The 26,704-nt window shown below is 38.7% G+C and overlaps 1 protein-coding gene across 1 annotated transcript; it reads left to right on the top strand.

Moving 5' to 3' along the window:
• The first annotated feature begins 1,046 nt into the window (after positions 1 to 1,046).
• On the top strand, positions 1,047 to 25,585 carry bckdk (branched chain ketoacid dehydrogenase kinase). The gene is made up of 11 exons (XM_036579882.1): positions 1,047 to 1,448; positions 3,693 to 3,761; positions 3,993 to 4,103; positions 7,864 to 7,911; positions 9,176 to 9,295; positions 9,504 to 9,602; positions 10,745 to 10,818; positions 14,308 to 14,436; positions 20,140 to 20,229; positions 21,918 to 22,073; positions 23,651 to 25,585. Exons 1-11 carry the CDS (start codon positions 1,203 to 1,205, stop codon positions 23,793 to 23,795), a joined length of 1,287 nt encoding a protein of 428 aa, XP_036435775.1. The 5' UTR covers positions 1,047 to 1,202; the 3' UTR covers positions 23,796 to 25,585.
• The last annotated feature ends 1,119 nt before the right edge of the window (positions 25,586 to 26,704 follow it).

Here is a 26,704-nt window from a genome sequence, read left to right as displayed (position 1 = left end):
TGATAAGCAATGACTGTAACTTGTTTTCCCTGGGAAGTATAAAAAAATGGTAAACAAATGTGTGTTTGTGACTGCAATTGAAAACTTAAATATCACCACCATTGTGCATTCATGCCATAGTATAATGCCAGTACATTGTTGCTCACACAGTCGTAAACAAATGTTTGAACACCCCAAGTGAAATGTTTTGTTGATTTTCTAAGTGACAATAAGTTAAAACATCCTCTACGGAGAACACACTTAAATAAAAACAATTTTCTGTAAGGTTTGGTGCACAGTTAGTTTCTATTTATTTGATGAGTTTAACATATTGGGGGAAAAAATGAAACAAAAAATTAAATTTGCCATAACTTTTCAACAGGCCACAATTTATGTTCTGTTGTTTCTAATTTGTTAAATCCAGCAAATAAACCATAATTGTGCATGGAAATGTGCAGAAGTGTTTTCTGTAGAGGATGCATTAACATTACATTATTTTCACTTAGAAAATCAACAAAACATGCTGTTTGACCAGAGGTGCCCAATCTTCTGCAAATGACTGCATATATGTAGGCAAACAAAAAGGATCAGAATCTCTTGCACAACGTCAAAAGCAGTTCTACTAACTATACCAGTTGTTTATGGTTAATTTGCCTGGGACGGTGGTCTTGGCCTAAATCTGTCCTATTAAGCATACTAAACACTGAGATTTAGGAGGAGGCCCAGAGAACTTGTTGCTTGTTACTTTTCATTTTCAGGCTAGTGTTAAATAAAATGCTACTTTTTGAATACTTTTTGAATTTTCTAACGTTAATGTAATGTAAAGTAATGTAACATCATAGTATTACATTTTAATTTAGGTGTGATCTGCAGCTCCTCGGTCGTCATTAATTCACCAACTAGGCAAGCTGTGCTTTCCTCATTGTCCTCAACGACACAATACGTAAGGGCGTATCAGTGGGCGTGGTCACTGGGTTGGACCCGCCCCCGAGAGCTCTGATTGGTTTGTACATTGCGTCTCGTGACACCAGCGCCCCGGACTGGTCTTTGGATGCATAAAGCTCGCTGTGTGCTGCTCAGTGGTGCTATGGGGCTGTAGTAGGTAGCTACGTGCCTTTGTGCACAACACCACCATTCGTTTTAGATGGCCTGGTGAAAGCCGGCCGGTTGGTTTACGCTACAGGGAAAAGGGGACCGTGTTTGGTTCGTAAAGAGCAGCAAGAATGCGGCGCAGACTGACAGGCAGAGCTGTGCAGGCGCTTGGCAGCGGAGCTCCGAGGATAATGGGCTTTCTGCTGCCTCCATCATCCCAGAAAGCTGTTGGTCTCGTTTCGGCTCTAGAAAACGGCGTTAACGCAAGGTTTCGGTCTACGTCGTCCATTTCGAGCTACTCAGAGCTGGCCAGAGAGAGATCTAAAACCGTGACGTCTTTTTACAACCAGTCGGCCATCGACGCATCCGCTGAAAAGGTAACGTTAACGCGTCTGCATGCTGGAGTGGACCTAACGTCCACTGACGTTACTTACAGTAACGGCTCCGCACTGACAGGATAGCAACGCCGGCTAAATTGTTGCTTTCCGAGAGGCTGATGAGTAAATAAACATATCTAATACCCTTTACACGCATTTCCTTGCTTCAGTAAATCTAAAACAGTGACATGTCATGTTTTAGAGACTTTGAGGAAACGTTTTTACCGACGTCTGCACATTCAGCGATACGCGTGTAATCAGCTGTTTTTTTGTGTTAGCTAGCTGGCTAACGTTATTCAAAACTGCAAAAACGGTTTTAAGAGCTGGGAGTATTCACTGTTATTCAGTAACGTTAGTAGTTGAATTGGTTGGTATTTTTGCTGTCTGACGTACTGCACACGAAGATGAAATTAGCTTCCTATTCGCCAGCCGACTATTTGAATTTTTCCGTTCCACCTTAAATAGTGCAGCAGTTACAGTCTGGCGCATGTACCAGAATGTAACTACTGCACTGTTTAAGGTGGAACGGAAAATTAGAATAAGAAGCCAACATTAGCCTTGTGTACCCAACAAATGGGTAAAATATCTGCTGCACTACCTTGTCTGGATACTGCCTAGCTGGTTGTTGGGGGACCAGTAGTTAAGTTAGCAGTAACGGTAGCTAACAGTGAGGGCATTGGATTAAGATGACCGGTTTAGGAAAGCTTAGCTCAACGTTACTTTGTCATTTCTCTTAGCTAGATGTAGATACATTAGCTGTATGCTCCAGATGACCAGCCATTGCATAAGCACCATAAGACGAATAAAATTTGTTGGCGAAAGCGTTAGCCAGCTCGCTTAGTACCCCCCCCACCCCCCTTCAAATGACCCTCATAACCGAGGGCTAACTGTTACTTCAGGGTAACGTGAAACGTGAAGGCTCTGAACCACACGTCGTGGCGCAATGTTTTGTTTGGGCTGAAAAGGGCCTGTTTTCAGCCTAATTGCCAATTATTTGTATTGCAGCTGTCTGTGGAGTCTGTGTTTGCTACCAGCCTAGTGTCAATATCATACGAAGGTATTCCCGACCGCGGCAGGTCAGCACAAGGTCAGCTCGCAGACTTTGTGCTCTTGCCTCAAGTCGCATTAGAGTATCTTAATCAGAAGTCTGTATGATTCGAGTAGGTGGTTCTGCTTCGAAGTATGCATAAGAAACAGTATGAGAGACTGCAGAGACTGTACTGTTACTGTTCTAACGGTATGCACTCCTACAACCTGCACTACATTCAGCTGACTGTAAACTGTGTTTTTTTAGTAGTTAAAGGGGAAGTGCACCGATTTTTCGATATTTGTGTATAATCAAATGGTTATGATGTAAACAAGATCACTCAGAGTGGTTTAATGCGAAATGCTGTGTTTTAGAGAAACTTGCCAAGTCAGAATTGTTCACAGCAGTAGCGATAAAAAAACAGATGTCTGAAGAGTTTAGTGCCTCTGAACGTTCCCTCACAGAAAGTTATTACATGAAATGGTCACAAATACACTCCCTGATGTCCGAGACGTTGATTTACGATAGTTCTGACGTAAGGTTTTGACCTAAAGTATTTTATTAATCCATTCATATCAGAGGGTACATGTAAGGCGGCGTACAGCAAAATCGTCCCCAAAAGAAGGCTTATTTTTTCAGATTTAACACTATTTTACCATCAGCGTTACACACAAAACTCAGAAGGCACATAAGTTTACTGGTGGTTTTGGATAGTAAATAAAATGGCACATCAGAAGTCTGTGTTGTAAACATAGTGACCCTTGGTTCTTATCACCACCACTGTAAAGAAATCTGAGTCAGTACATTTCTCTACAATGCACCATTTCGTATCAAACCATTCTGAATGACTTTGTTTACATCTCAATAACTAAATTATGTAGAACTTTTGAAGAAATCTGCAGAATTCCCCTTTAATATTTGTGAATCTTCTACATGGATGGTGGCCAAATGGTTAAAGTATGTCCTCTATCTCACATGTCCTGTAAGTCATGAACTAATATATAATTTACACTCACTCCTCCAAATGTTATGCAAGGTAATACCTTGCCTTCAGGTTGTCTAGAACAGTACACCCTCTATAGCTAGTAACGCATCTGAATTCTGAAGAACAGTTTTGGCATATTTATTGTGTTACTACTCATGTAGTTATAATTAATTCATCTCTGTAATTAAGATGGCCTACACAATACCAAACAAATTTTTTTTTGTCTCCTCAGCCTTCTGTTAGACTCACACCAAGCACCTTACTGTATGCAGGCAAGTCTCCAGATGGAAGCCATATCTTGGTAATTACAGCCTCTCTTTTATAACTACCTGCTTTTTAAAACTATTTTAAGCGTTTGCTTTGACTGTGTAGCAGTACTAGATCACTTATTGTAAGCTATGCCCTAATATGGTATGTCTGTCATACCACTGTTTTGCATTAACTTAATGTTCTCTGCTGGACGATTTTCAGTTGTCTGGCATAGTTAATCCCTTGGTTGTCTACTGATTTATGATGTGTGTCATATTTACAGAGCAGTGCCAGGTACTTGCACAAAGAGCTGCCTGTACGTATCGCTCATCGTATCAAAGGTTTCCGCAGCCTGCCTTTTATTATCGGTTGCAACCCCACCATCCTGCAAGTGGTGAGTGCTTTTTGTTATGCTTTCTCACTGGTGTCTGCTTTGACCCCAGGATTAGTGCATTGGTATTCTAATCTAATGCATCTACTGGAAAGGTCTACTCTTAGAGGTAATGGACAATATGGAAGTAATGGCACGAGACTAATTTCAACTGAATGTAAAGTCCTTCGTCATGTGTCCTGCTTCTTTTTATGTAGCAAGAATTGCTGAAACAGCCCCACAGACCGCAAACAGCCCAGTATTGGGTTGGCGTTAGCATGGTAAACACATATTTTGTGTTTAGTAGTGGTGGTGGAGTTACAGCAACTCCTGATTGGCTGTAAGAGTTGTGTCTTTTCCTGTGGCAGATACTCTTGAAAAGCAGAGAAGTTAATGTTAGCATTAGCAATCTGGGGCACACGTTAAGTGTTCCCTATGGATATTCCACAGATGTTTTCATTGTTAACAAACTGTTTGAAACATAGGAATAGGTTACGGGTAAGTTTTGAGTTTGAATTTTAGGTTAGGTTTAGGGTTATGTCAACTTCATGTGAAGTTGCATTTAATACATATTTAGTTCAATGTTAGTTTATGATATGGTTAGCCTCTGCAAAGCTTCTACAGTGTACTTTTGCAGGGTCATCTCTAATAAAGAGTTGTAAATATTAAAGGTTTATGCTGAAAATAGCTAACACCATGGCAAACTGGGTATTTTAGGCAGCAATTAGTAGACATACTATAAAAGGCTCTGTCCAGTCACCTAGAGGTTTTTTATTTTTTATGCCTTCTAAGTGCGCAAACTAGATAGATTGGAAAGACGCCAAAGATGATGCATGCTCTTCTTTTTGTACAATTAAATTTTTTTGGGGGAACAACATGAGCCTGGATGCATAAGTCCCCGGGCTATCTTTAAACACACGCAATTCTAAAATGAGTAAACCTTGAGTATAAGATAATCTCAGCAAATCAATAGATGTGTGTGTGTATAGTATACACTAATCCCAGAAACCTGATGCGTATAACTGAAAGCCACATAAATAACGTAATAAGAACAGTTGCTATAGAATAGTTTGGCAAAAATCCAGTTGACCCAGTTTTCTGCGTACCACAGATATTCACTCAGCCAAGACATGTTTGTATTCCAAATTTTGTTTCTTTAGTTTAGGATTGGAGCTACAGGGCTACTGATGCTAACAAGCACTAGTATTTAAGTCACACTAACAGCTCAATTTCTTTCTATAAAAATATATTTCCAAAACATCTCTCAGCCTGCTTAAACTGCATCCAAGTCTTTATTAAGATTGCACAGACTTATCAATGTGGTTCAAAGTAATGATTCTCAACCCTGGTGCACATTTTATGCTTTTTCTGCTTTAACGCAGCTACTTTAGCTCAATAATGGGCTGTTAATGGGCTGATTAGTTGAATCAAGTGTGTTGGGAGCAGAAGAAACACTATAAAGTGCAGGGCAGTGGGTCTCCAGAACCAGATTTGAGAAACACCGGTTTAGAGCACAGTATGACTTACTGAGGCCCAAAAAATAAACAAAAATGGCTACAGGCAGCCTTTTCAGACAGCATCAGGGCTGGTGTTTACAAAGCTGTAATGTGGCTGCCTGCAGTTTTATTGATTTTCATAGTTCACACCAAGTCATACTAAGCTCTAAACCACATTGACAGTTCTGCGTGATCCTAATGAACACCTGGAAGTGGTTTGAGTGGGTTGAAAGATGTTTTGGAGATGTAATTTTACAGAAAAAAATTGTGTGACTACTGGGTTCTAGTAATTGTTAGCACTGTTAGCCTGGCTGCTCCAGTTCTAAACTGAAGAAGCAAAACCTAGACTTCAAAAATGTAGCAACCGATCTGTGGTAAGTGGGAGAAAAAAAGTTTGTAAATTAGGTTTTTGGCAGAACCATTCAGAACAGGACAACATGTTGGCACAATATCTACTGAGCGGGCAGTAATTTACCTTGCATAGATGACCTTATCTTAACATCAAAGCTCTAGCACTAGCTCATGATAGTGTTATCATTAGCTCAACATCTGATTAAACCCACATTGACTAGAAGATTTAGTTTTGCTTTTGAATGATGGAGACAATTCATTGCATTAATGTTTACAAATAAACTCCCTTACCTGATACAATATTGTCCTTTGTGTTATGGAATTACGTGAATGTGCAGTCTTGTTGGTCCGTTATTTAGATAACAGTTGACCAAGTAACGTTTCAGTAGTTCTCACAATAAGATAAGATTATCAGTGGTTGCCATTCAGAATATTATCTGCATTTAAAGAAATGAATGGACTGTTCCCTTTTTTGGTTCCATGTCAGTTAGCTAATCTTTTTTTTCCCACAGGATGACATCATCTCCAGCCTAGCTAATCTCACACAGTTTAGATGTTTTGCTACATTTTTAATTTTTAATCTTTATCTTAAGACTTTTGTCTCCTCTTAAGACTTTTCTTTTTAGATGTTTTTTTTGTGAATTTTGTGTATTTTCTGTGAAGCTCCTTGGGTTAATGCTGTCATGAAAGTGTGCTTAATAAATACATTTTTTTTGTATTATTATTATTATTATTATTATTATTATTATTACTACTACTACTATTACTATTACAGTTTTAATGCAAGATACACAAGCTTCTGCATAGTGTCAACTTTACGTTTACCTTACTCCATAATCTCAGGCGAAACATCAGCATTATGAGGAATAAGAGAGATTTTTATTGTTCAAACAACGTGAACCTCCGTAACAGTGTCTTAATTGAAAATGGTTAGAGGAAGTGAATTTCTGAATCGGTTTAACATTTTCTCTTTTATGGTCGTTGTCAGGTCTGTCAGAGCTTATCAAAAATATAATATTGCGCATAAAGTGTATTTACATGGCCAGACGTGGATATATTAGAATGCCTGAGAGTGACCGCTTCACAACCTTTGTAGCATGAATATACAGTGTGTGATGGTGTCTGATTAGAACTAGTATGTGTGCTAATGTCCTTGACTGCTTGTCACCCTCCTTTTAGGCTACACTCTTGCTCACAGAGACAACAGTTGCTTCTTTCATGCATTCTTTTATTTAGACAGACAAAGCTTTAATCAGTGTGATTGCAGTTACAGTCAATCAAGCACCAACTGTGTCTGGTTATGAATTCACCAAATGGAGAAGGCTACCAGAGTTTTTTGGGTAGGTTTTGTCTGAGACTGCATTCACAAAGAAGCCCCTCCCTCCTTTCAGCTTGTGTACAATGAGAGTCTTTCCTCTCGATGAACTTTTACCTACATCCTCCCTGCACTGAACTTGACACTCTAAGGAAGGAGACTATTAGCTCATTTTTTTAGATTATGTTTTTCTCTCTTGTTCCCTGAAGAAGAGCCTTCATTCCTTGGTTTCTTGCATGAAAGAAGCAAGTGTTGCCTCAGAGTGTTTGAGTTTCATGCAGTTATGTCAAACACTCTGTGCATGCTAGACAAGCTCACGTGTGACCTGATATATTGGCAGGCTGACTGAGAGGTCTTTGTTAGATTGCAAGTGATAACAATTCTGCAGAAACTCTGAGGGTACATCATGTTTTCTGCTGACTTCTTTGAAAGAACTCTAGGCTTGAAATGTTTTCCATTACTTTTGTCTTGTGGATGTTCCTGGAACCCAAATAGAATGTCAAACGTGTGTAGGGAGGGGATTCTTCGAATGTTACTTGTGGGCAATGGAAGCACAGCTGTGGGCCCCATCGGTTCCTTCAGACTCTAACCATATTTTCTGCCCTCTCTCTTCCCCCCACAGCATGAGCTTTACATCCGCGCCTATCACATGCTGAGCGATTTTCCGGCGGTGAGTACCTGCCCCCAGTCCACACTGATTTAAGCACACTTGTGCCCAAAGGTCAGGTCAAGTTCATACAGTCTACTTTTAGATCTTTCATAATTAAAACGTGTCCTAGACTCCACTGTAACTGGAGAGGCGACGGGGGGGCTTTGCTCAGATGGACTGCCCCCTCTGGAGCAACATCTAATCCCCTGTTGACTGAATGAAGTGCTTGCTCATGGGAGATTTCTGGAGTTGTGCAAGACTATGAGCAGCTTTTCATGATGCTACCGTGGTTTGTCAGGAATAGGTGTGGATCTACTTAAAAAAAAAAGTGTTGCTTTTGGGTTCTGAAACTTTTAACAAAATATTGAGTAACAAGCAAAATGAGAACCTCATTCCCTCCAGCTAACTCACAAAGTCTTGAGTTTCTAAGGTTGTGTAATCTGTTGCTATTATTTTGTCTTGCTTTCTGTGTTCTTTTGGATGTCAAAGTAATTGCTTACTGGTTCATTGCTCAAGCAAACTATGATTGGGTAGGGATGGGTGATATGGTGATATCTTATTGTTTTATGATAAATTTTACTGTGAGCTCCACTGTGGGTTTTGTCAGTTCTTGCATAATACTGACAGCTGCATGTTTAAATCAAAAGGGAGATTAAAAAAGAGGTTCCTGAGCATTGTAGCTTTGAAGATTTTTGAAGATTTTAGCCAATCATGAATTTGAATCATTTTTGTTCCTAGGTGTCAAAATAGGGCCATCCACAGTGCCAGGAGTCTAAAAGAGCATAATTGGCACTGCTTAATTGGATGGAATTCAAATTAAGGATGCATGATAATGTCTGATTTTTTTTTTTTTCTTTATCTGCAATGCACAGATCTTTAAATTTGATGAATATGTCCAATAATTGTTTGATGTATTTGTTGGACTGCAGCAGAGCAGTAAAATTTAAAAAATCTAGAATTTTAAACTACATTTTATGACTGTTTATGTAGCAGACACGAACATGGACAAATTATGGAATGAAACCTCAGCACACAGTTCCCATATCCATGCATCTCAAGGGCGAATCACTGTCCTTCAAATCCTACTGTCTTTGATAGCATTTTTAAATGTGACACTGCTGAAGCATTGTATCTGTTTCAACTTAAATGTAAGTTAAATATGATATCACGATATGTATCATGTATTGTGAAAATGTCTTCAGCTATGATGTCTTTTTTGCCATAATGCCCACCACAGTTTTTGGGTTTGCTTAAATGAAGTGCTGGACTTTGCACTCTACTTCAGATTAAAGATCAGGACACCGAGTCACGCTATAGCAAGCTTGTTCAGCAGCTCCTTGATGACCATAAAGATGTGGTCACCATGCTTGCAGAGGGCTTCAGGGAGTGTCGTAAACACATCCAAGTAAGAAAGCACACCCAGTTGATGCACTTATTCCTTTGACCTCTATTCTGTTGTTTGCCTGGTGACAATTCATGTGCCATTTGGGAAAAATTGCATTATTCAATATGTCACCTATAACTATAACTTATGTTATTTAGTCATTATAAATATTATGTATGTATGTAATGAGTGTTTGTTCTTTTATAAACATGTATGTTATGTTTGTTAGGATGAGGCACTTGTCCGAAATTTTCTGGACACAACCCTGACGTCGCGTCTGGGCATTCGCATGTTGGCCACGCACCATCTATCCCTTCATGAAGAAAACGTATGTTTCTTACTCTATTGTTTCATCCCACTGTTTAGCCCTTAGATTTCAGATCTAGAGGTCGGTTTATTTTTTTGTGCTGATAATCAGCAGTATTCTATAGTAAATCCTGTGATGTGATGGTCTGCTTCAATCCAGCAGGGCAGTAATATCTCCATGTCATGACTTGGCCCAATACTCCCATATATGTATGTCGTATATCAGATGTTACTGGTTTGTCCAGCTGTACTATGTTTTCCTGACTAGCTTTGCCACATTTGTCTTAAACCCTATTTAAGCTGGGTTAGCTTTTTCTAGAGGAGGTTCTGTGGTTTGTTAGTGATGGAATAAAGCATATGTGTAATCTTCCTACGTTCCCACAGATAAACCGAAATAGAAAACCTAATAACCCAGATGCTCACATCAGTGTTAGGTGACAGGCATTATAATAACAATAAAAGCACACAGCTGTGCCTATAGGCTGGTTTTGTTTGCTTGGTCAGTTTCAACTAGAATACTTTTGCTGAAGGTGCTTCAGGTTGAGACAAACTGAAGATAGAAAGTAGTCACCCCAGTGTGAACCGGGCTGTAAAAACTAGACATTACAGCTTCGGAAATCATAGATCTCCTTGATAATCACAAGTTATTTCCCCAGATGACCTATCCAGCTATGAGTGCTTTAGTTACAGGACTGGAAGAACCACAGCAGTACCACTGGGTTCATTGCTTACTCCCTAATCCCTTAGTTAAACAGTCAGCGACAAAGCAGTTTTCAGTTGTCAGGAATGCTGGGTTTGTTGCTCAACACTGTGTCATATCTGTAATGGGATTGTGATAATGGACCTGTGACAACATCATGGCCCAGCTCACTGATCAAGAGGCTCAGTTTGGGCTGAGTAATTATTTGCATATGCCTATAAGTTTCTCAGTGTAATGAGTGCTCGTGTTGTGTTAATCATTTTTGTGTTTATATAGACATGCATACACTTACAGTCCATAAGTATTTGCACAGTGACCCCATTTTGTTGTTTTGGCATAGAGTTCTAGCACTTTGAAATTGAATTGCTATGAGGTTAAAGTGCAGAAAGCCTTTTATTTGTTGTTGTTATTTAAACTACTGGTATTGTGGTGTCTTAATTAAACTTTTCTGTTCTCTCGTTTAGCCTGATTATGTGGGCATCATTTGCAGGCGTCTGTCACCTAAAAAGATCATTGAGAAGTGGGTGGACTTTGCACGGTAAGCCTTTCTCACTCAGTCTTCTTCATATCTCCCTCCTCCATATCTCTCCTACCCCTCTCTCTACCTCATCTACAGCTACATTTAGTCTTGTTTGCCTCAAATCTCCTGTATTTGCAAAGCTCTGATTAGTGAGGCTTTGCTTTGTGGTTACAGTTGAAGCAATTCTTTTTCCTTGAACTCTAGTTATTTTTAAAGTGAAAGTTTAGCCAAAAATCAATTTTTACACTATTTGTTGACAAAAATGTTGTCACTCAGCCAAGACGAGTTCAGTGTCCCAAGTTAACTTCTTCAGTTGTGTTTTGTAACTTTGTTAGTTATGAGGCAAATGTAGCTTAGAAGTAAAGGAAGCTTTTATCTGCCAGTTAGTATTGTGTGAACTGCAAGTCTAAATCCACACACTTTTTCCTCAGACTATGTTAGCTATTAAGTAATTTCAAATAAACTTTGGTTTCTGACAATGTGTGACATACTGCTGATTATAAAAAGCAGACAAAAGTGTCCCGAAAAGCAGGTTACTACTAGTAATCATCTTAAAACCTGAATTTCATACATACTAAAATCCTTCATTTATGACCTATTAAAACTTTAACCTGTGTCCAAGTCTGCTCAGCGCTATTCCAAAACTCCTTATCATTCAAGAAAGTAGTAGCGATCTTATCCTGTGTTTCTCACTTTTGGGTCAGGGAGTGACTAATGTTGTATAGGCAGTAATAACTTACTGCATCTGTTCTTGCTGCCAAGATATATTTGGGCAAGATGCTTCTTGAGCCAGAACTCTGTGTATTTTCTCTGAGCCCGTTCATGTAAACAAAGTGAACGGGCCAACTTTCTGTTGCTATGAGCAGAACTTGCGTCAACTCAGTCTGTAGCACAGAGCGATCTTAAACAGAGAACACGTCACATAAACAAGAAAGGGAAGTTACCTAATAAGGAAGGACTTGCACATTTTCCATTGGCATGCTTACCTGGCTGTCTACTCCAAAATGTTTTGTTCATAAGCCTTGTTGTGTCTTGCTCTAGTTTTTTTTTTTTCTTTTTTTCTTTTTTTCTTTTCCCTCTAAAGTTACCTGGGAACATATGACTTGCTCTGTATTGTGACTGTACCATGCCATATGTTTTTGTGAGCAGAATTAAGATTTCAAAGCCATGACTGAATTAGACTATATACTGTCTAAATTGGTGGTTTTGGTGTTAGGAGATGAGCAAAAACACTTGCATGTATTAAAATCAGTTCATCTGTTTGTTTTCATTACACTAGAACATCATAGCAGTAAGCTTTCTCACAGGAGGAATGTTTAGTACACAGTAGGGCTGCATGATATTTCACTTGATAGTCATGTTTTTTTGTAATATTGGTCTATTTATTGTGTGTGCATAGTTGGTGGTGATGGTGATGCACAGAAATATCAGTAGCCAAAAATTTTTGGTTAGTGGCTGAAAGAGGGAAAACATCCAAAAGTGTCACAAAGATTAAATAGGACTACAATGATGTATCAGAATCCAAGGCTTTATGGTAGGGATGGGCATTAGGATAATCATTATCATGATAAACAATACCTTTTTCTAAGCATATTGTGGATATTGTCAGTACTTAAAGAACACTGACTAACTACATGTTACATTGCAAAGTAAGCATCCTTAGAGTCGTCGTTGTCGTCGTTGTTGTTGTTGTTGTTGTTGTTGTTGTTGTCGTTGTTGTTGTCGTCATCATATTAAATCTCAAAAAAAAAAGTATCGCACATCATGTATCGTGGAAATGCCTTGAAGTATCGTGATATAATATCTTTGTCATATCGCGAACTCCTAGCTTACTGCAGTGCCATGGTGCAAAATATAACTTACAAATGATGGAATTCATTCCCTTGGATTAGCAAAAGACCTTAGATTTTGGTGTGCATACTGTAGCCTGCATACTGAATAATTTTAGTACATTTTCAGCCAAAGACCTTCTTTTTAGTGTGTCACACTGCAATGCCAGACAGTGCATGTAGAGCAATACTGGTAATTAATGCATTCAGTGGCCTACTGGACAATCAAAATAATGCACATAGTGCAATTCTGGACAGCATAAATTGTACCGGACAGTGTAGTCAGTACAAATTGTGCAGTACTGAACAATGTAATCTGTGAAATACTGAACAGTATAATCGGTGTACGGCGTAATCAGAGGACACAGTGTGTTGTCGGTCAAACAGTACTACCAGAACTGTATTAAAAGTATTAAAAGTGTAGTGGTTTTTGCAAAATGAGAGAGTAACAGTCATATTGGTGATAGTCTATAGTCTGGTTAAGATATGATGTGGCTTATGGCATAATGTAGCCCTGATTTATGCATGAATAACACTACTGCAACAGTGTATTTACACAGAATGAAGGTCTGCTCCTCATATGTTCATTCTTACAGTCACGTGCACATGCTGCATGTTCACATACTGTTCTGGCTCTTGGCCCTAGAGGCATTTGCAGCTGCTATGCAAACATGTCCCTGGTGTGTGTGTGTGTGTGTGTGTGGTGTGTGTGTGTGTGTGTGTTGTGTTTTCTTCTTCCCCTACTCCCTTTCTCTCTCTCTTCCCCCACTTGACTTGAAAACCTGTATTCACAGATCTTCTCTGGGTTATCTAAAATGCTTATCTCATTCTCAGTACAATGGGAATCCTCTGTGAATCTGGGGCAGCTCTGAGAGCCTCTGGAAACAAGGCTTGACTGACTGCTTTGGAACAATATGTCTAATGCCCATCTTCAGAGTACCCGGGCTGGCACAGATGAGTCAGCAAACCTATGCTTTCTCTCCCTCCCAATCCTCCGCAGTACCAGGATCAAAAGCCCAGCCTATAAGCCTGCCTGATCGCATATAATGCACTGAGAGCAAGCTCCTCCCAGTTACGTGATCTTGGGTCACGTACACACCAAATCGCCTGTTTATTAGACTAATACTTTATGCCTGCACCCACTGGCCATTTTTTTTTTGATGCACCTACCAAAATATTCCACTTGTAGGTCAACTGTATACCAGCTGTTGCTGAATACTAATATCTTTAATGGAAATTAAAGTGTATATTATAGGCCAATAAGTGTATATTACAGACCAAATAAGTGATTAAGGCTCGTCATTATGGTTTTGTATGTTTGGCATCGTACAATATACAAGCAGTGTCACCTTTTGCCTGGTTTGACATTGGTCAATAGCTGGAACTGCTGTTGACATGAGAGTTCCTTTGATTGATTAGAACCATTTGGATACAAAGTTAATGAAAAGGACTGATGTCATTTGTCTAGAGGTAACATAGTCCAGACATATCCAGTATGACAGCACAGGTAACGTAACACTGAACAGAGCCTTCAGTTTGCTTTTGGGTGCAATTTAATTTCTTAAGGTGTGCTGGGAGCAAATCTGCTGTTTTTCTTGTTCAGGGTGCCACATAACCTGCTGGATGTGTGTGTTTGAGTTTGTTCCTTTATCTTGTTTTTTCTTTCTTACCCTTGCAGACGGCTGTGTGAGCACCAGTATGGAAACTCACCGCAAGTTCGGATTAATGGCCATGTGGCGGCCCGCTTCCCGTTCATCCCTCTTCCTCTAGACTATATACTGCCTGAGCTCCTGAAGAATGCCATGAGGTAACACCGCCATCAGTACTGTCAAAATAATGATCAAAAGGCACAAACAACAAAAGAGCAGTTGGTGTTTTAATACGCAACAATAGACTTTATGGCTCAGACAGTACTTCGCTACTTACTGTGGCAAAGATCTGTGTATTTAGGCCTGCAAAAACCCATATTGTGCCAGTTGTTTATTCACATAATCGATGGCCTGTAAATGTGAAGTCCTGTCTGCTAGTCTGCATGTTCGTGTAACATGGTGAACTTTTGTGATTTTTGTAAGGGAAGTGTTTGCTGACAGCACTGCCAGTGTCTGTGCGTTCTCAGGGGAATACCTCAATTTATCAGAACACTGGTATGTTGGGAAACCTACCATTTACCAACTGTTCTGTTTCAGAAATGACATTTGCTGGAAACTAACATTGTGCTTTTGTGGAAAGCCAAATTCCAGAATTTACATATTTTTGAGGTTTCAGCTTGAGCTGTGCGACATAAATATATATATATATCGTTATCGTGATACATTGTCACAATACAATACAGTATGCTTTTTCGGTACTTATATCATTGGTACTTGTAGAGCACTGACCAACTGCATGTTTAATTATAAAGAGAGCAAAATTAGTCCTGTTTAATTGCATTTACTGCAACACAGTATGTCAAGTATTGAATAAAAATTATTGCGTTTACAGAGTATTTTTTAAAAATGTAGCACTACTGGTTCTTTTTTTTTCTCTGTTCCAACTGATCAGATGTCTGACAAAATAAATATTGTGATGTATCATTAACATTTTTTGAAGTATTGTGATATTATATTTTTGCCATATGGCCTGCCTCTACTTTAAGCTGTAATTTTTTTTAATACAGTCTGCTCACTTGGGTCCAACACTATAGGTGATTTACTACCCTGTTCAGGTTACGTCATTAACTCTCTCTAGTTTGGATGCCACTTTGAAAATGTAAACACATAATTGGACAATGGAAACATTTTTGTCAACATTACTTACACTTTTATATTTAGCTACTCGTAGGTAGGTATGTATCTTTCTATCAGCAGTTTTTTTTCACAGTATATTAAGTTCAGCAAACAAACAATAATTATGCATTGAAATGTGCAGAAGTGTGAAATATAAGTTCTCTGTGGTGGAGAACTTATTTTCACTTAGCAGATCAACAAAGCCTAGTTTCACCAAGGACATCCAAACTTTTGCATACAACTGTACGTTGCAGCTTTTATAGGATGTGTGACCTGAATATCATGTATGCCGTTTATTATCTCTAATGGCGGCTGGATGAGCCATTTACTGTTGGCTTTAATGCTGGGGTCTCTAATGTGCTCTGTAATGGGCAACATGTACAATGAGAATTGGACAACCACACTGGCCTTTCTTCCAGTTGGCGTTTGCTGGAAATTTACCCTATCACTTGCTGCACCTCCACGTTTTAAAAAATAGAGACCCCTAAATGATTACTGGTTTATGTATGCATTTCTTGGAAAGACTTTTAATTAGAGTAGACCTTTGTTATGTGGAGTCTTAAACATTCTTCATACTTGCATGCCTCATTTCCAAAAGTGGATCTTTTAAAGAACCGTCCTTTAATTTAAGGTTAAGGAAGCCAAAAAATGGTTCTTCTGTGGCATCACACCAAAGAACCTATTTGTACTTTCCATTGGGTTAAACCTGATACAGCACTGAGGCATGACTGTGCACTTAGTGGATGACATTTTCCCTGTGAGTTAGTTGGAGACATTTTTAAAGCATGGTCTGTTATGGTGGAGCTTTCCACCGGAAAGCTGTGTCATTTTGAGCAGGAACATTATTACCCTGCTGGGAACCTGCCAGTTGGAAAGTACTTGTTGACCTTTTGTTTTGTTTTGTGTTTGGGTGGAGCTTTTGGCCTTATCTACAAATGGCTTTTTGAGAAGTTGGGTCAGGGCGACCTGACTTGAACTCTTGTTGCTGCAAGTCGCTGTCTCCTTGAATTGTTAAGAAATTTTGGCACTGCCAAAAGTAGGTCAAATGTCTTTTTCGCTTCTGCACCAACCTGCTGCTGTGTCTTGTGTCTAATAATAAAACTGTACGGTTTACTACAGGTTCTACACACCCCCTGTGATGTAGTATGCTACTTATTGTTTTTCCTATGTTTCTGTTGTTTGGGTGTTTTTAGCATATAATGAACGCATGCAATGAAAATACAGTACTGTACAAAATCTGAGACTACCCTTCATTTATTTATCTATTTTCTAGTCAAAACACCTATTGAGTACAAACCTGAATCGGGGAGAGGATAAAGCAGAAAATGTAGTTACCAAAATTTTACAGAAGCCTCAAAAAATAACATGTAATAGCAGATTTGTCAGTATTTAGTGTGTCTACCCTTTGCCTTTACTACAGCTTTCATCCTTTTCAGTAAACTTGCTTTCAGTTTTTCAAAGAAATCTGCAGGGATCTGTCCACACCTCCAAAGTTCAGTGTTAGAAGCTGGTTAGATTTCCTGCTTCTCATCATTTAAGTAATCCCAAACACATTCAGTGATGCTGAGGTTGGCCAGTCCAAGGGTGGGGGGGCAGTTTCCCCACATGTTTTTCCTACGCACGTGGCTTATCTTGTATCTAAGCTCCTCAAACATCTACTGAAAAATAAATAACTTCATTCATAATATTTAAATAAATGAAGGATAGTCTCTGGCTTTTATACAGTACTGTACATTCAGGCAATTGAACCTAAGTATGCCTTAAGAACCTGCCACCCAAAACCCAGGAGAAAAGAGGAATGATCAAAACAGATCTGGGAGATTAAAATAAAAGATAAATGTAATCAAATGGACATGAAGGATCTAAAGGTCATCAAACTTTAGCTACAATGGAGGAAGAGGCAGTATAACCCAACTGTTACAGCCCATATCAACATGGGCATTTTGGTTTAATGGTATGCAAAATGGAGAACAAGCTTTCTAATGGTCATTTTAGAGATCTGATTACGTTTTGCAGCCAATTTTGAAAAACTCGGGCTTTCATTTTTTGACCAGTATAATGTCTGTGTCCAATATTTGAACGCTCAGCACTAACGTTATATCTGTAACCTATAGCTAGATAGCTAACTTGCTGGACGGTGCTTCTAAAACAGAGCTCCCATTATGATTCAGCGTGGTCATATTTGCGGACACAGTGGAGAAATTTCTTGTGTTCATTATTGTGTCTGTAAAGTAGATTTGTAGGGGAAATACTGTGAGCCTTGATGTTAGGGGAGCAACTAACTTCTTCGCTTTTTGTTCCTACATTTAAGGTGGACCTGTATCGAGCACTCATAAATAATGTTAATCGCTTATAGTAGGATTCCGCAACAGGTGGCTAATGCGTATTGGAAGTTGCATCTAGCTGTGGTGCAAACAACGGTGTAATAAACTTTAATAACAAGGGCCGGTAACAAATTTAGAAAAACTTAAATACCTACTTGCTGGGGAGTTTTGGCTGGGACTAAAGAAAGTAGTCGCTTTATGTGAGGGAGAGGAACGCAAATAGCTGACATGTACATATTGCTAACTCTTCTTGGTACTTTACCAATTGATGTTACCTGTGCCAAATGTACCCAACTCAAACCAAACAAGAAAATGGCAGAAAACACTAAATTCAAAAATCAAGACTAACATCATTTTTTTGTGTCCAGCTCATAGTAAAACGCCACAAAAACTATAGATAATAGAAGAAAATCAAGAAAATGAGCCGACGGGAGCTTTGAGTATTTGAGGCATTTTGAAAAGAAAGGGAAAGAAAGAAGGCTGAGATTCTGTACCTGGCCTTTTGTTCAGCAGTTAATTAAATGTATTTAATGAATTAATTTAATGTTTGAGTTTGATTTATTGCGGTGTACAATCTTGTGCACCAGTGTGGTTGCAGGTTTTTATCTTAAGCAAGTATTTTTTACACCTGATTCCTGACACCTGTACTTTAAATGTTCTGATGTACAGCGGATAAGGATAGTTGGCAAGCAGAAGAGTGACAAGACTGTGAAAACAGTATGAGTGTAGTTCATAACGGTTGAATGGTCATTCAGTTCAAAGGGAAACCTCGTGATTCTCTGATGCCTGTGGTGAGGAATCAGCCGGTGTGACTGTGTGGTGGAGAGAGAACAGACTGGGAGTTTGTCTCTGTGTCATTGTTCTGGTGAGGGAACAGCATGTCCTTGGCAACAAAGCCCAACTTGAGATACTTTTGGCTGTCGCTTCCATTGAGGCTGTGTTTAGCAAACTTCAAAGTAAGCACTGCTCTGGGGTCAGAGAGTTGCTTTCATGGATAACTGGTTCCACTTCTATAGGTAGGTCTGTGCTGATCGCAAGTTAGTCATGTTGCTCTGCAGTTTGATCAGTATGTTACTTTATACTCCAGGCTGAAGGATGAGGGCCTGAATTCAGGAAGCATTCATGAGAAGCCATGCTTTTGTAAGTGCAGTTTTCATGATGGTTTTTTGTAGCTTTAGTGCAGAACAACAGAAGCAAATGTCAGACACTAACTTCAGTCTTTTCTGATAGACTGCATTTGAAATACTGGGAGAACTGTAATCTTGATCTTATTGCTGATCATCATTGAAACCCATTTGTCTGAATCACAGTACTGATTTGGGACAGCAGAAAACTTCAAGGTACTGAGTCAGTGTCTCGCAGGGATATGAGAGTGGCTCTGAAGAGGGTGCTATACAGTTCGTCTCAGACCTCTCGCTCTCATTCCCCATACTCTTGAGAATTGTTGGAAAAGTACACCTAGGGACAGAAGACTGAGGTCTTCCTTATATGAGGCCTAATGAGGATGAACTCTTGTGAATTTGTTATTGCAAAATTTTCAGGAGCACTGATCAGGACCCAGTTTCCCACAAAGTAGTCTGGCACTGAAATCTTTGTAACTGTGACAAAGTGTGTTAAAATGATGCATTCTGTGCCATTTCAAGTCTTTTGTGCTGCAGTGATTTAAATGGCCATAATGAAAAGCAGACTTGTTCTTTTTGACAACTTGCACTATTTAAACACTAAAGTTTTTTTAATGTGCCATTCACAACCATAAATGGACATGGATAATTATGTTGCAAAACAGCCTGTTTTGAATTTTGTGATTTGTGATGTCACATCCATAATAAGTTACATATTAACAGCTATGCAGTTTAATTACAGTTGTTTGAACAAGTTTGAACACGCCTGGTCAAATTACACATTTTTTTGATTTTCTAAGTGAAAATAACACAATCTAAAGGAAACAAACTTGTGGCTTTTGTTGCAAATTTCAGTGCACAAAAACAAATAGTTTATTTTGGAACTACATAAAATATAAAATGTGCCATAGCTTTGGCATAGGACACTTTTTACATTTAACATGTATATGATATTCAGCAAATAAGCTTTTTTTTTTTGTTTGTTTTTGTTTTTTTTTCTTTTAGAAAATCAGCAAAATATGTACTTTGACCAGGAGTTGCACACACGTTTGCATACAGCTGTATAAAAGTTAAAGAAAGGTTAGGAAAATGGTCACTTGAAAATGAATTGGGTGCATTAAACCCACACAATCTTTCTAAGCAGAACGAAGGACAGAAACAATTTAAAATGCAAGAAAAGTGTAGAATATGAACCCTTTCATGCAGTAAGCCATATGGAATGTTTCAGGAGGAAATTTAGGCTTCATTTCACCCATTATTTTTAGACCCCTTCCTAACATATTTTCTCCTTGTTTCATAGGGCCACCATGGAGAGCCACTTGGACACCCCTTACAATGTACCAGATGTGGTGGTTACCATTGCCAACAATGATACTGACTTTGTCATCAGGTGAGTGTATTTGTGCACTTAGACTGTTGGGCTTAGTTGCAGATCATGCCACCCCTAATATGTGTCTCTTTGTCTTGATTCATTTGACTGGGTAATTACATGTATGTCAAGCACAGAATGGTGACCAGTTGGCCTAATGTGGTAGCACAAAAGTTAAATGAGTAAATGAGAGGAAAGGATCAGAAAGGCTTCCAGAATCAGTAATGCTGAACTAATGTATCACCATGGCAACCCAAAAGGAATGGAACAGAGCACTGGCAACTGTCTAACCAATCTTCTTATTCTGTATTTGCGGGCAGTACTGTTCATTAAGCAGAGTGCAGTCACGGAAAAAGAAGTCCATTAAGCTATCTTGCATGGACAGTGGCCAGCTGTCTTGAACAATGATAAAATCTGTTTGTGCTGAGCAAATTTTTTGCTCACACACCCACTGTTTGTCTTGCAGTGTACCACTCAGCATATTAACTGCTTATTGCACTAGTTTCCATTCTGCGCCTGTTTACATTTCAGTTCTTAGTGGGCTTGAAAAAGCTTAGAACAGATGGAAGATTTGCCATTTGGATACTAAGTACTGAGTTTAAGGTAGATTTATGCTCCTTGAGCTTTTGTTTAGCTGTAGTTATGTAGTTTGAATGGTGTTTGACAACAGCTATTGTGGGAGATTCGTAGTATTGTAAAGTGCTTGCGTGTGTGTGTGTGTGTGCATGCGCTTTTTGCACGCTTTCCTGTGAGCCATTCAGAGGTACTGAATAGACTGTATAGCAGATGATAGCTATTCTAATTCTATGGCCAACACCTGGGCATACTGCTGACCCCAACACTGTTTTGTTGTGGGTCTCTCTCTCTCTCTCTCTCTCTCTCTCTCTCTCTCTCTCTCTCTCTCTCTCTCTCTCTCTCTCTCTCTCTCTCTCTCTCTCTCTCTCTCTCTCTCTCTCTCTCTCTCTCTCTCTGAACCATGGGTGGAATTGATTACCTATCACCTTTTTGTTTTGTTTTTGTTCTGAAACTGTAACTGACTCTGTGCATCAGCTAATAGAGTAGGGATGCACAGTCATGTTAGTATTGGTAGATGATTACTTTACAGAAATTATGTACATTGGACAAATGTTTATATTTGACTGATATTTTGAAGTTATATTTAATGATGTACTACGGAAGAGCAGAATGCTTAGATGATGCTGGGATACTCTGCATTTTATTTATTTTGCTGCATTTGTAATCCCACAGAAATAAAAGTACTATTTGGGCATTGTGCTATTTAAAATGTGCCAAGTTCATTGTTTGGAAACAGTGTCTAACCAACTGTTTATTTTAAACAGACCATGCCAAGACTCTTTCGGAAAAGTATTTCAGAACACACCTCGTGTCGTTCAGATTGTTTGAGTAGTTAGTAGACTTCTGGAGGTTTCCATCAAAAATACAGTTCTCATTTCAAAATCCTTTCTCCACAAAGAGTGTAAAGTAATCTGAACAACGGCATTAAAATTTACCAATAGTGAAACTGTCCAAATACTACTTCGTGGCCAATGTGCCTTTAAATTGCCCAAGCCTAGTCTGACCCCCACCAGGCATAAGAGAAATTCATTCAAATTTCTTGTCCCTTCTTTAAACCTTCTTGTTTACACCTGTTTTACTTTTGGATACAATAGTACAAATGTCTGGCCCTTATTTGGCTGTTTCTTGTACAGGATCTCTGATCGTGGTGGAGGCATTCCGCACAGTATAATGGATAAGGTAATGGACTATCACTTCAGTACGGCTGAGCAGAGCACCCAAGACCCACGTATGAGCAACCTCTTCAACACCATGACCAACAGCGGCCCTCAGTCTGGCCCCATGCATGGGTAAGCTGCGCTTTATGTCCATTTAATACTCCATAGTATTACTAGAATACTTGACCTGGATAGCAAATGAAATCGTGCTAAGTGGGGCCCAGAAGCTTTTGTTCATTGTTGGCTATTGAAGGGGTACAAATTCACAGATATGTTCTATGGTATGGACCTTTTTTCTTTTTTTTGTTTTGTTTTGTTTTTTGTACCATTTAAATGTAAAGAAAATCCAAAAGGTTTAGTCTGTTATTTAATTGTCTAAACCCAACTAATCTGTAGGCAGTTCCTTTAGTCACGTTCATGTATTGAGCGCGTTTTTTAAAATAGCTCTGGATCATAACAAAATAATTAATAATAGCCAGTTTATAGTAATTATTTGTTTATTTATTTTTTAAAAGGTGCAGTGGAAAAGCTTCTTAAGAGTTTGTCAAACTTTGTCCCTAATAAAGTGAACCTTTTTTTACTTCTTCCTTATTTCCTTTTGTCCTTTTAGGTGCGGGGTTATTATTGGCCAGTGATCTGGGACTGAGAACCACAGTTCGTTAACATTTAGCTCTCCTGCTAAATGTTAATGAACTTGAGTTCCCAGTCAGCTATATTTGACTCATAAGAATTGCTGCCCAATGTTGTGCTAATATTTACTTGAGCTATTTAAAACTGCCTGATAGTTGCAACACAGCTGCATCCGCGTTTATTTGATCGGCTCAGTGATCAAACTGAACTGGTCAACCCAGCCGTTACTGGACCAGCTGAACTGCAAATGTTTGATTTTGGCTTTACAATACTGCCCCCTCACTGTGAGCCTTCTCAAAACTCAATGCCTTAGAAATTTCACTTAACACTAGCGATGTCCGATCTAAAAAAACAGGTATCTGAGGCAATCCAATCAGTTATCAGGGTCTGAATCAGTTTCATTAAGCCTGATTTAATTCTAATCTTCTCTTAAGGCTTTTTTTTACCCCACTGTGTCCCGTGGAGGCACATTTTCAGAATTTAACAAGCAGTTTAAATGTCTGCTGTGTACTGTGTGTGGTAAGCCTGGGTGATAAGATGATGTTATCAGATACCAACGATGATTGACAAGTAAGCTAATGTTGATGCTTCAAAGGCGATAATAGAATATAATGCTTCATGGTTTTCCGTAGGCATCTGTATCGTTAATACTAATTCATTTTTTATATAGTTACTTATTTATTTAGTGCTAATTATATGTAGATGTCACCCAACCCTAGTGTGTGGCAATTACGCTCTTGCTGGTAAAAAACACGGCTGATTCAAATTGGAAGCCTAGCACATCTTAAGTTAGAATGTTTTAACTCTAATGTACACTCAAAGGGTGCACTGTGCGGCTACATGATCATTGAAAGTACAACTGGATCGGACTCAGTATCAGTTACTAAGAATTGAAGAACTCTGATCAGTGGCAAGAAACTGGATCAGGACATTCGTGCATGATGTATTTTGTCATCTCAATGGACTGGTTTTTGACTTAAGATTCTGGAAATGGCTAATTGTGAAGTGGTAGTCTGGGCTACTTTTGATGTTGGACATGATTCAGTTTATTTAAACTAATCTCTCTCTGCTGTCTGTAGGTTTGGCTTTGGTCTGCCTACCTCTCGAGCATATGCGGAATACCTGGGAGGTTCTCTGGCCCTCCAGTCAATGCAGGGCATTGGCACTGACGTGTACCTGCGTCTGCGCCACATTGATGGAAAGGGAGAGAGCTTCAGAGTGTGAAGCACAGAGGGCCGTTTACAGCGACGTTGCCAACCGCAGCTGAGGTGTTTTTTTTTTTTTAGGGTTTAAAGGTTCACTGAGGCCTGGAAGCACCACTTTTATTAACTTCAGACATTTCCCCCTTCTCTCCTATTAAATGTACCCATGTACCCGACATTGACAAAGTTTTTCTTTTGTCTACTTTTTTTCTTTACATTTCAGTTTTTTTTTTTCCTGCATGAAAGTGTCAGACACAGTGCTTGTTAATGGAATGAAGAGGTTCCCTTGGGAAAACAATGTTGATGTTCACTGTGATGAAGCAAAAGGGGGGAAAAAAGCCTTAAGAGGATGGGACTTTTTTTTTGTCTCTACTTAAAGACCCTCGAGGTTACCCAGCGTTGAATACTCCTTAAACACTCCTGGTAGAAGATGCTGTCTGCTTACATTGATTCCACTCTTGGTTTGCCTCTGGATGACGAATGAACTTAAACACCTGAAAGCCATTTTTGGATGCTTTCTCTGAGGGAACCTAAGTGTCAACGTGGATTGAAGGACTTCATTACGGTTACTGGTCGTACTCTTGGAGATAAATCTAAGGACAGTTCTACTGCCTTACTGACACATCCAAGTAGCTGCCTCCTGCTCAGCAGTTGTCCAGTGTTTAATCATGTGTGCTTTGACATTTCAACGTATTTACAACCGAGGGTTTTGATTTTATGTACATGTAATGCTTGGCATGGAAAAAGGCTGTTTGCCTACTTACACGTAATTCAAATGCAGGTTGTGTTGTCTTTTTTTTGTCAATCCTTCTAAAAATAAGATAATTAAAATAAGATATTAAGTAATTATTCATATTTGAAAGGATATATATTCTTCAACTCTCTTCTTTAGACATGATGTCTGGCTGGGTTTGATTCAACTCACATTCCAATGGAGGTCACAGATATTACAGTCTCATGAGAGATTCCTTCTAAGATATCTTGTGATTAATGGGTCATTTTGATTATTACAGCAAGTAGTCTTATTGTAGTATTAAAGGAAAGCTTTAGCGGTTATGTATTTTTTCCAATCTTTCTCTGTTTGCCACATCTGTAGCATACACTTATTTTTTTTATTCTAACCATGGCCAGTAAGCCATGGTTAAAAAAAACACTCATAATACAAGTCAAACACTCATAATACAAGTCAAAGGGCAGGTGCTTCGGCTTCAGTGCCTGCCTGTTGACTTCTATACTAAGTGTGCTTCATTGTGTTTGTCAACTCTATATTGTGTGTGTGTGTGTGTGTGTGTGGCAATTAACCTACGCTACAGATGTGGCAAATAGATTAGGTTGGAAAAAATGCTGATGTATTTCTTTAACACAAGCAAGCTGTTGTTAATGACCATAGTATGTAATGGGTTTGTAGCTGTAATGAGGGGTTTTGGGGTTGACAACTTGTCTGCATTGGTTCACTAAGATGCCATGTGATGGTCTGTACACGTGTTGAAAATTGAATGAGGTTTGTTGCCCAAGGCTGCCCTCTACTGGGTTAACATGAGTATTAACTTCCCTTGTAACACAGTAGTTTGAATGGTTGGAGGTAATCATTTTTTATGTTTTTCAAATGTAATGGCATGGAAAAAAAAGACTAACATGCACATATTAACACAACTTCATATGTAAATATATGGCCAAATTATGACATGAGGTGTCCAGAATGATGTCAAGAATGGGATCATTTTTATTGGATTTTTATTTGTTGTTGGCTTTTTTCCATAGATGCCAAATCTGCATAGTTTCCTGGGCATTATAAAGTTCTGAATGAGAAATTGTTTGCCTTACTGTGTCGTTTTTATTCAAAGATAACATAAACAGCATATCTGACTTGGTCTGATTTGACTCGTCTTGCTTAAAATTATAGTCATGTTTTGCCCATGTCACTGGATGTTGGTGCTAAAGTAAAATTGATTATACATAAGATATTTGCTCAGTAGCTTAGTAAGAGACATCAAGAATGGGAATAAAAATAGTGCTTGTAATCATTCTGCATGTTCTCCACATGAGTTCTAGGCCTATTTTTAAAGTGTGATGCAGCGTTTTACTCCAGTCTTGTGGCCAAAATCCTTCTATTGACTAAAGGTATGAGTTCCAAACATGTGAAATTAACACTAATATTAAATGTTAGTGACCGACTAACATAATAGTGTTTTTAACATCAAAGTGCGATACAGAATATCTGCTATTTAAACTGATAATTCATTAACATCTGCATTTTGAACTGCTTTTAGATTTTTAAGCGCATGAGTTGGAAGTACCACCAGTCTTCAGGCCCAATACTTCACTCAGTAATCCTTGAAATCGTACATAAATACAATTTTACTCCAAAATGGTAATTTTTCAGAACAAGGGAAAAAATATTGTTGACTTTCAAAGTTTAACGTAACAAGAATTTCCAAGGTATTTTTGACCATTTCTATTTGTACATTCACAATGACAATTTACCACAATGCAAAGGGCTGCTGGTATTTTCAAATGGTGGCAAAAATTACAAATCTTTTCCCACAGCAACAACATACTAGTTGTCCGTATTCATATGGCAGTGATTGCTTATACGTTCACACAAATAAAGTAGTAATTAGTTTAATTAGTTTACTTTTTACAAATTAAAAGGAGAACGTCACTCAAACACATTATTAAACAAAAGCAGGTACAAAATCAGTGTAGGATGTAGGGAAAAAAGAAACTATAAAGAAAACAAAGGCATATAAAGGTTATTTATCACAACTCATTAATATCCATATCTAAATTTTTGAATTTCCTTTGCTCCATATGTTCTGAGGTTGCTTGAGCACGCATGAAGAAATTTTTCCGATCTATAAAACCACATAGACAGGAAGTACGTTTTATTACTTAATTTGTCATATTATATCTAATTTTTGGCCATATGGG

This window comes from Colossoma macropomum, unplaced genomic scaffold (genome assembly GCF_904425465.1).
Source record: "Colossoma macropomum unplaced genomic scaffold, Colossoma_macropomum, whole genome shotgun sequence".
Taxonomy (NCBI): Eukaryota; Metazoa; Chordata; class Actinopteri; order Characiformes; family Serrasalmidae; genus Colossoma; species Colossoma macropomum.
Note: the sequence above shows the minus strand (reverse complement) of the source record. Positions and strands in the feature narration are given on the sequence as shown.